General features: G+C 43.5%; 2 protein-coding genes across 3 annotated transcripts; one reads left to right on the top strand and one right to left on the bottom strand.

Annotated features, from left to right (window-relative positions):
- Nucleotides 1-1,881: 1,881 nt before the first annotated feature.
- LOC108933468 (polymerase delta-interacting protein 2-like) lies at nucleotides 1,882-7,595 on the bottom strand. Its single transcript, XM_029255639.1, has 11 exons — nucleotides 7,317-7,595; nucleotides 4,945-5,026; nucleotides 4,687-4,784; nucleotides 4,148-4,250; nucleotides 3,838-3,913; nucleotides 3,592-3,699; nucleotides 3,155-3,291; nucleotides 2,990-3,016; nucleotides 2,794-2,919; nucleotides 2,499-2,578; nucleotides 1,882-2,407 (listed from the first exon to the last, which is right to left on the bottom strand). The coding sequence occupies exons 1-11, from the start codon at nucleotides 7,487-7,489 to the stop codon at nucleotides 2,293-2,295; spliced, it is 1,125 nt and encodes a 374-aa protein (XP_029111472.1). The 5' UTR covers nucleotides 7,490-7,595; the 3' UTR covers nucleotides 1,882-2,292.
- A 163-nt stretch (nucleotides 7,596-7,758) lies between these two features.
- vma12 (vacuolar ATPase assembly factor VMA12) lies at nucleotides 7,759-9,863 on the top strand. 2 transcript variants are annotated; one of them, XM_029255709.1, is made up of 7 exons: nucleotides 7,759-7,844; nucleotides 8,191-8,382; nucleotides 8,531-8,604; nucleotides 8,711-8,800; nucleotides 8,887-8,929; nucleotides 9,026-9,138; nucleotides 9,327-9,863. In XM_029255709.1, the coding sequence occupies exons 1-7, from the start codon at nucleotides 7,820-7,822 to the stop codon at nucleotides 9,420-9,422; spliced, it is 633 nt and encodes a 210-aa protein (XP_029111542.1). In that variant the 5' UTR covers nucleotides 7,759-7,819; the 3' UTR covers nucleotides 9,423-9,863. The 2 variants fall into 2 exon arrangements, with proteins under 2 accessions (XP_029111542.1, XP_029111543.1); XM_029255710.1 differs by having other exon boundaries at nucleotides 7,762-7,948.
- Nucleotides 9,864-10,482: the final 619 nt, after the last annotated feature.

Below are 10,482 nucleotides of genomic sequence, written 5' to 3' on the forward strand. Positions count from 1 at the left end.
GCTTCACAAACGTGAGGTATCCTCTCCAGTTTTCCGAATAACTTGTCCTGGGCAGGAGGGGAAGCTCTTGGCTTCTGTCACACACTTTGCATGTCGTGTTGCTCCAGGTGGAGCCTGCAGACCGGCCATGGATGAGGTCAACACTGGGAAAAACTGCAGGCTGAACAGCAAATGTCGAGTCCCGAAACACCACTGATAGCTTTGCAGCCATCCGAATTATTTAATTATCCTGACATCTTCTGGATAAAATAGGGAACTGCAGCTTTGGTTTGCTTTATAGCTTTCCTATTTGAAGGAAGGGGTGCGGTGGCGCAGTGGGTTGGACCGCAGTCCTGCTCTCTGGTGGGTCTGGGGTTCGAGTCCCGCTTGGGGTGCCTTGCGATGGATTGGCGTCCCGTCCTGGGTGTGTCCCCTCCCCCTCTGGCCTTACGCCCTGTGTTGCCGGGTAGGCTCCGGTTCCCCGTGACCCCGTATGAGACAAGCGGTTCTGAAAATGTGTGTGTGTGTGTATTTGAAGGAATCCGCACGTCTTCACTGCTGACAAACACGAGTCACTGAACTACACACCACTTCACATTATATAATAAACGAAATACAGTCACTGACTTGCATTAAAACGTCCACTTGCACAGCTTTCCAATTAGTATCAAAGTGATAAACTGTAAAGTGTAAATTGACTTAGTCTTTTTTTAATCTAGAAAGCCCAGGATGGGTGGGCAGCCAGTGGCATTTGGACCTCCCGAGATTTTTTTTCCTCCTTGACTTTGGGGTTGGATTTTTTTTGTTCCTTCCCTCCGTGGCCAGAAGCCCTGCTTACAGCTTTAATAAGTGCATGGATAATGTAGTAGTTTAGTATATAGCCAACTATCTGTTTATTTCACTTATGCCTTTGTTCAGCACTCTGTGTCACTGTGTGAGAAGAGTGCTCTTTAAAAATAATTGAATTGAAACAAATTTTGCAAGTGGAATTAATGGGAATGGGTGGGTAAGTGGTTGAAAAACTAAAAATATGACCTCTAAACTGGAAATTCAGTGCAAAAATTATTCCCACTGAAATGGGACTGCTATTCTTTAAAGCTCAACCACACAAGATGAGCCACTGTAGTACATTAGATTTCTGCAAACAACAATTGTACAGTTCAGTTTTGGCATTCTGTTGAGTAAATCATCATGAACCCCAGTTAAGAGGGCACCTTAAGAGTCACGCTGGGTCTCGGCATCGTCTGCCACTTAGTTTTTGTTTTGACTCAATTGCTGCTTCAAGCTGCGCAGGTGCAGGGCCAGCAGGGAGGACTGCTTGCTGCGCAGCCATCAGTGCTGTGACCTTGCACTGTCATAACACATGCAGTTCTCGCACTCAGCTACAACGTCCAGAGTCTGCGCAGCCGCAAGCTGAGTCTACTGTCGCTCTAACAGCTTGTCCTGTTCCTGGGTGACTACAGTAGGTGATTGCCTTCTCTTCTGTTGTGCCTCTGCCAATCTTTGATAACCATCGTGCCCCAAAATACACACACACACACGCACCACATCCCTGCAACACAGCTGTGCTGGTCAGTCACTTTCAGCATTTTTGCAAATATTACAACAGACACAAATAACAGGTTTTTCAGTCACTTTTAATATAACCATATTTACATAGCATAGTACAGTCATTCATACTGTGATTAAATTCTTTACAAAACAATGACGCTTTTGGCCAAGGAAGAAATCTAATGAACAAACAACTGATTGGCCCCGTTTCCAGATGTGGAGTGAGAGGCTAACAGTAATCTGAGCCACTTACTGTCCAGAGATCAAGCCAGATAGCAGTGCTGTCTGGGGACAAAGATTCCAAGTGCTCAATGCCACATAGCCATGACAAATAAATACGTTCTCGGTATCATTTACATTTTTTTTTTTTTTTTACCCCACACTCTCACTCTCACCTAAAAAAGAGAAAACATTGCAGAAGCATGTCTGGGTAGACCATGGTGTAACTGTAACTCAGTACCATTGCTACCATGTTTCCCCATTTCCAGAATGTTCTGGACCACTCTGTCTCTGAGCTCTTCACTTGCAAGTCAACAGTGTAACAGCATCTGCTTTATTTCACAGCATAACTGTTCCTCTTACTTTGAAATTGTGTTTGTTGAAATGCCAGAGTTCTGGAAACATGAGTTACTAGTGTTGCCTTTGCTTTAAAAAGCAATAATCTGAGTAGAAAACAAAAGCATAGGTGGAGAGGAAAAACATGAAAACGAAATCCACATTTAGCGCAGTTTACACTTGGACTACTGCTTTGCTACCTGCGCTCTAAAACGTGTAGCCAGCAGGGGGCGACTTCTCGTCCTTGTTGCTCTCCAGGGAGAAGGGCGGGATGCGAATGTCAAACTGAGAGCCATCGGTTCTCTCAAAACTGAATGTCCCCCTGCAGAGAGAGGCGAGTCAGAGTTGCCAAGCGAACTTGTGGCTCCTCGTGATCATGAGCCACTTTGTGACCTGCCAGTCATGTGACTCACCACATGTGTCCGCTGGGTGCCTGCAGAGAAACATGGCTGCTGTACTGAAATGCAGGCTGCTCCTTGGACAGAACGGGTTCCTGGAACACAGAGAAATAGACACAGACCAACAACAAGAAATGTCATACTTTTAAAATGGAAGAAGAGGGGAAAAAGATGAACAATACAATAATCCGGATCATCCAATGGAAGTCAGACACTCAAGAGCAGCTTCCATGGTCCAAAACAAACCCTGTTGAAATGTACAGGACTCACAGAAGATGGCTTCAGAAATAACTCCCGTATATCAACTCACCCGGCCCACGACCCCACGGCCCCTCACAGTCTCCAGCGTCCCCGAGAGGCTGAAGATCCTCCAGTGTCGCTCCCGCAGCTGCACCACCTCACTGCCCATGTTCTCCAGGCGGATGCAGTAGCGCCACTGCAAGCATGTACTTGTTAGCTCAGCAGAGGAGCTGTCACAGTACTTGCACTGTATGAAGGTTACTTACCCAGTACACATGAGACTTCTGTGCTACCTGGAGAAAAGAAAGGAAAGGGAATTATTTCAGGATTAATTTTTCCATCGCAAGGAAAAAAATCCAGTTTGCAACTAAAGGACACAAGGAAGGGCCTTCATTCAGGGGTGCTGGGAAGCAGAGAGTCTTCAGCCATACCCGCATTCCCATGTAGAAGGGGATGACCGTGACTCGGATGTTCTCAGTGGTCTCACGGTGTACATCTGACAGCTCAAGCCAAGGGTGATTCTTCTCCTGCCATGCCTTCAATGTGTCCTTGGCTGAGAACGGAGGAACTGTGGGGGGGGATTGGTGTTAGACAATTTTTAGCTTACAGCCTGGTACAGGATGACACTCTCGCTCACAAATACAGCAGCTCGCTTTTAGGGACTTATGTTCCTGATCCCTTAGTCACAAGGTGAGCTCTCTGAGCATTGCACTGCAAGATGTATGAGGAAAAAGTACATACACATAATACCTATAATCACACATTTGTCACAGCGCATTTCAGTTCAGCACTATGACCTCCAAACTGCTGCTATCCACATAGAAGACAAACAAGAATGTCCAACTGGCAAGTACTGGCAAACAGCTACCTTTGGAGGAGTTGAACACGAGGAACCGCTCAAACAGCTCATGCTGAATGGGAACCTGCTCTGCAGAGTAATAGGGAAGGATGTCCTCATGGCTCACATAGTCCAACCCTGAACAAGTAGGGAAGAGAAGAGGAAGTACAATGCATGATCAAACATGTTTGGTGAGCTGATGGTTTAATAATTCAAGTTAGCCTAGATTCAGTTTCTCTCTTTTTTCTGAGAACATCAGGCTACAGTCAGTGTTACCTGGAATAGCGTACAAGGCCCTGCTGTCGTCATGACTGGCCAGGAATGTGACTGCCTCTGTCTGTGACCGCTGAGACTGACCATAGAAGAGCACGATGTTACAGTACCTTCTCAATGCATCAAAAGCATTCCTAAAGGTTATTCTTAAGTATGCAGAATTATTCCAAATTCATAAAATGCTAACAAACCTGCCTGGGAATTTAGTTACTGTGTGGGAGGATATTTGCATGATTAATAAGACAAGGAATAGGAATTTCAACTTGCTTGTTAGAGGCAGGTTCTCTCAAAAAAGGTAAACCGAGACACTCACTATGTGCGGACAATCCCGTGTGTCAATGAGGACTTGATAGTAGGTGTGTGTTTTCCCTTTCACCTCTTTTGAATCATGTGCTCCGGGTGACTCTGGGTTATTGCTGAAAACACAGAATTAAACTGTAGGATGAGGCAGGAAACACTACTCTATTCTGGTGAGTTACATTGCTGTAATAAAAAAAAATTCAGTCTAAAGTAAAGAGGTAAAGAGGAAAAACAAACAGATTCTCTCTGTTCAACCATGTTCCCCTCCAGGTCCATTTGAATGACGCATTTTTTTTTTTTTAGTCGGCCTGTAACTGCCCAGCCCTCCTCCACAGCTCAGTGCTGCACAGACATGCCAGGCTGTCAATGTTCCACCAGCTGTACAAGTGCAGGAATCTCACACAGTAACACACTTTATAGAGCTGTGAAACATGGGCCTCAAACTACTGCATTGTTCATTCAGTCTCCAGCTACACAATGGGGCCTTACTAGGTTAAAGCCTGAACAACATACACACAAGAAGGCACATATGATAAGATGATGGTGTTGTACCTGTCAGAAAAAGTGGGGGTGATGTCTCGGTCATAGAGACGTGCCTGCCAAGGAAAGAGCACAATCCCGCGGTACCCAAATACACCATGAAGGAAAAGCTAGAAAAAATACAAAAAAAAAAAACAAAAAACTTACTCTAAAGTCCACCACCCAAAACAATCATAAATAAATCATTATTACTATCATTGTCAAAAACCAAAACAATACTGGGAAATATCTGATTCAGTTTACACAACAAAGCTGTGTGGCGCGCCCTACCTGGCCAGTCTCGTATTTGCCATGTTGCTTGGGAGTCTCAAACACACCCACAGTCTCCAGCACTTTACCTTCAGGCCTATTTCTGCCAAAGACAGAGGCACTTGATCATGAACACAAAAATCAAAACAATCATAATTCCAACAGCCACCACCTCCAACGTTTAGCTCAACCTGAGCTACTCAGCTGGCTGCAGTATCTTCACTGGCTGCTGACAGCAGAGACTCCATGGACACCTGTTAACGTCTCACACACACAATTCATGTGCTTAACAAACACAGGAACTGGTTACCCCTTGACAGTCAGAGGAACTATAAGTATAGTGGTATTTTTATTAGAAAGATTAAACTGCAACTATAAATGTGCTAGGAGCAGAACACATGGTTGTGCAGGACCAAATACAGATGTTGCAGATGCATGTCTTTGGTGGAAGGAAGCAGGGCTAGGATGCCACAGTCAGAGTACACCTGCATGTTACAGCACGCTCCTATTTTGTATTACTGCAGTGCATGAGTAAAACATTTGAGTACAGCTGAGCAACATTTACATGGGACAAACTGGACAGAAGAATGAAAACAAAGCAATAAACAACTCCCCTTCGGAGCACGGGAGACTGGCACTGGCGGAACGTACACCATGCTCCCACTCTTAATCCAAACAAGGTGAGGAATCAGTTTATTGAATAACTTCAAACATTAAAAGTAATTTAGAATTACTAAGAAATATCTGTCACTTCCACAACTTCCAGATCAGCCATAACTGCTGACCAGTTCGTCATGTAAGCATGTGCAATGTTTGCCACTTTCAACTTCCTTTATTAGCCACAAAGTGATGTTTGAGCGTTATATGAAATTTAGTATAACATTACTGAAAGTAAAAATACTTGGTGTGATGCATAAAATAACTTTTTTTTAATATTCAAATTTATTGTACAGAGTATATTTTCCTCATCAGGGAACCAATTACTTTCTGCTCCGTATGAAAGAACGGTAATTCGAGCCCCTCACAACGGGCGTTACGTCACTGAACGAACGGACCGCTTTAGGCGAGGGATGGGTGCAGGGAGAAATACAATAAATCACTATGACATCTTCTTCCACCTGTCAGGTTTTTTTTTAGAATGCTCAGGAACCACAGGAGGACAGGTTACGTAAAGTTTCATTATATTATGTCCGGAGGGATAAATTAATAATTTGTTTAAACTTTGCAAAGTGATGCTGTGCGAACAAGTGGGGACAAGGCCACTGTAAAAAAAAAAAAGACTGTTCATTCTCTCCGGCTCGAAACTTTACATCATGCTGTCGAGCTTCACCAGGGTCGTTCATAAAATTTCTTTCATTCCGAAGGAGCTAAAGACTTAGCAAAGAGCTACAGTGTTCAAAATACATCAACTGTGTAAACACTTGTCAGGTATTGGGGACCAAAAGCATTACCAGCAGAACTTGACAAAGCTGTGAACACACACTAAGGGGACGCATCAGGCTGCTTTGCTTGAACACGACTGGGGACACGTTTCTTACACCTATTATTAATTAAGACATCGTCTCTGGGTTTGGCCTCGTGCATCCATGAATGGAAACATTCCTTCAAGAGAACTTCGATAAGTTTTTTATCTGATGTCAAATTTTAGATCCTAATAATCGCCATTCATTTTTGTACAAGTTGTGGTAGATCGCCTCAGTTTTCTCTGTTCCAATCCAAACCTACTGAGGAACATCTTCAAAGAAACTCTGAAGATGACTTTTCCCCAAAGAAGAAAGTTAACCGATGATAACCGACACAAAGATATAAATATATTAGTTCTACATCATGTCCTCGATAAACGTGCTTTTGTTCGATAATTATTAAGAACATATGGAGCTACTCGTGTAATGTATACTGGTTCATACAACTTGACTGTACTCTTGTCTGAATCCATTCCAAGCTCTTCTTCTGGTCTGTTCTGCTAGCCTAATGCACTTTCATTTGTAGTTACTGTTCTCTCAGATGTACGTAGCTAGGCGTCTGCTATAAATGAATGTAACCGTAATACCTTGACTGAGTGTATTAACCAGAACTTATAAAACTACATTACAGGTCACATGATCATCATGTCAACTTCGCCGAAACAAAAAGATTTGGACCTAAAAATATAAACACACACACACACAGGCTGTAAAAGTTTGACAACCAGACGTGTTGATGATTCGTGTCATACTTAGCATAACTTTTTTATTTTTTTTAGTGAGTCTGAAATCGAATTTTTCCACACAAATTTTTGGCACGCTAAGGCGAAACCAGTTTTTTTTCAGGGAGCTTCTCAACCTGTGAGGTGAGCGGCTATTCTGGCTCTACGAGGCGCTGGGTCGTGGCCGACCGCGCGTGCGCGTCCTTACCGTGAGGACAGCAGGCGCCTGTGCTGCAGCGCGCCGTACGGAGAGCCCGCGGAGAACACGCGCAGCTCACGGGGACTGCCGCCGCGCGCCGCACTGAACGCTGTCAGCGCGCGGCTGCCACCGAGCGTGCTTACAGAGCCCAGGGCGGCCCTTAGCACCGCGCACGCGGCCATCGTCACTCTGCTAAAAGCGCTCACATTCAGACTCGGCAGCAGCGCATCCCCGCCGCCACACTTCACTTCCCATGAAACGGATCCAATCGTTACGCGTTCCGCTGGGCCAATCAGTTCACGCACAAAATTACATCCGTCGTAATAGTACCTAACCACAATGCATTGCGCTTAAAGAAATCGGGAATTAATTTTTAAATTAAACCATTAAATTGTAAATCGAATAAAATATCACACGATACATAATAAGAATACAATATAGGTTCACTGAGTTCTTATAAATATCTTACTGTATGTACGTTGTGGATTTCGTTGACGTGACGTCATACAAGCATGGCGCGCTCCTCCTGCCGTCTGGGTACAGTCTGTGTTTTTTACAGTAGTTATCAGCTTATCGGAAGTATTTTAAATTGACAGTTATCCCAAACAGTTGGCACAGCGTTTTGTTACAAGAGTCGAAAGGTATAATAGAATTTGTTTTATTATAGCTGATAATGTGTATGATGTCTGTGCTAGTTCCGTTTTCGCCAATAATGAATACTGTACTGAATAGTAAATTATTATGACCAAATTCAGTGTATTTATTACCGATATTGTATTTTCTCCTTTTTCAGTTTGTACAGATAATTCTGATACATTATGTTTACTTTGGATACGTTTGTCGACGATACGCTGAGAGTGCTTGTCAACATTTTCCAATCCAGCCGACAGGTCCGACATGATCATGGCCTCGTCTTTTGAGATCGGAGCCAAGTTTCGTGAATCGGTGAAGGATTTGCTGGGCCAGGGGGCCTCGGTCCCGGCAGAGCTGCGAGCCGAACTGGAGTCTGTTCTGGAAAGTTCCACACTGCCTTTCAAAACAGCCAGGAGCTTACACAAGTACCTGCAGGACAGCGGTGTGTGTGTGTGTGTGTGTGTGTGTGTGTGTGTGTGTGTGTGTGTGTGTGTGTGTGTGTGTGTGTGTGTGTGTGTGTGTGTGTGTGTGTGTGTGTTGTTGCTGCCGCCGCCGCCGCCACTCGCTATATTGTTTAATATTTTTTCCAGGATCTCCGGTCTTTCTGCACGAGCTGCTGGAGGACAGTTCACTGCATCTGTCCCAGTTTAAACAGCCACCAAGGGTGCGTGTGGCACTATCCATATTTGTAGCTTTCAGTTTTGTCCAGTAACTGATAATAAGACATGAGCAGTCAATCGGTTTTCTGTCCTGTTTCACGTTGGTATTAGAACCCCGAGTTGGTGGCTCGGCTGGAGCGAATTAAAGCCAAACTGGCCAATGAGGAATATATGAGGATTACCAGGAACGTAAACCCTCACGTACGTACACAGTCCAGGTGTGTTCTGTTAACTGGTTTTAATGGATAAGCATCTACTCATACAATGACTCTTCTCCTTTCATCCAGGAAATAAATCGTCACGGCACATTAACTGACGTTGGCAAGCAAGGTTAGTATTACTCTCTTAAGACGTCTGAGTATATGACTGAATATGACTTGTTGCACCATTTGTGTCCTGGTACTCAAACGCCTTTTTGTTGTGCAGTGCACTCTGTGAAAGCTGCGGTCATCACTGTATTGAACTTCTTAGTGACTGTGGTGGCTGCATTTGCCTGCTCTTACCTGGGCAGCCAGTACCTGTTCACAGAGACAACGACGGTAAGAACCAGATATATTTGGACATATTTAATAAATTTATCAACCTGACTCACTGTTCTCATTCAGAGGATGGTGTACAGTACTCTGTACAGTGAGTACTGAACTCAGCCATGACCATCAATCCAGAGTTGGTACAGATCTTCCAGAGCACAGGAGAAATGTCAGTGGTTGTTCCATTTGCATTCCAGCGGGTGATATCCGCAGTGATCTCAGCATCAGTGGTGGGCCTGGCGGAACTCTACGTCCTGGTCAGAACCATGGAAGGAGAGTTGGGAGAGCCATAGTGTCTCACTGAGAGCCAGGGCACCCTGGTTCACCTGGGGAACCTATGTTCACTCAGTCACGCTTTCTTCTGGGGATCAGTGAAACTCTGTGCATGCAGTATATGCAATAGACCTCAGCTCTTAGTATTTTTTTTGAAGGATGCTTTGCACACTGTTTAAATTGGTACTCTGTAGTATGTAATTGTATGTGAGTTTTATGTGACTTCGAGATGGAATTTAATTGTCTTCTAGATGTTGCCAGCATCATACTGAGTTTGTCGTTCCTTTTTATTCTACCGTTTATTCCTTACCAAATCATAAAAGATAGCTTTTCCCTTATTTACAATTTGCTCAAGAAAACACTTTCTTTCCATGTTTTGCTGCCTTTCGGTCCTCTGGGGTATTTCATGACACAACTGTGTTTAATTAATGTTTTTGTTAAGGAATCAGGATTGACCAATAGGACAGAAGAATTCAGAATTTTTGGATAAATTTATTAAATATATCAACCTAATTTTAATCACACTTTGTATGAAACATTCACTCTAAAGTCCCTGTTCTCTGTCTCATCATTATTGATAAATGTGTGTCAGATGCTCTTTACAGTTGTCAGGCGATATTTTAGCTGTATCTATACACAAAATTACAGTTCAGAGTGCTGTATTGAAGGTTAAAAGGAGTATCTTACACCATGTTTTATGAGGCAGCAGAATAGTGGTTAGGTCTTTGAATCTGAAGGTTGCCAGTTTGAATCTCATCTACTGCTGTAGCACTCATAAGTAACATACTTACCCTAAACTGCTGTACTGTACTAAAATTACTCAGCTGTATAAATGGGTGAATACTTGTATGTAGCTTAAGTTTGTAAGTTTTATGTTAATGTTTTGCCAAGGAATATACAATTGTTGACAATCTAGTTTTCAATGGCTGTCTTTTGTGAGAGAAGAAAGAAAAGTAGAAATAAAAGTTGAAACTATAATTTTTTTGCATTGCACAGCAGTACAATGACAATAAAGTCTTCAGTTCAATTCACACACACTGTCTGAAATCACTCGTCCCCAGTGGGGTTGCGGTGAGCCAG

Source organism: Scleropages formosus, chromosome 10 (genome assembly GCF_900964775.1).
Source record: "Scleropages formosus chromosome 10, fSclFor1.1, whole genome shotgun sequence".
Classification (NCBI taxonomy): domain Eukaryota; kingdom Metazoa; phylum Chordata; class Actinopteri; order Osteoglossiformes; family Osteoglossidae; genus Scleropages; species Scleropages formosus.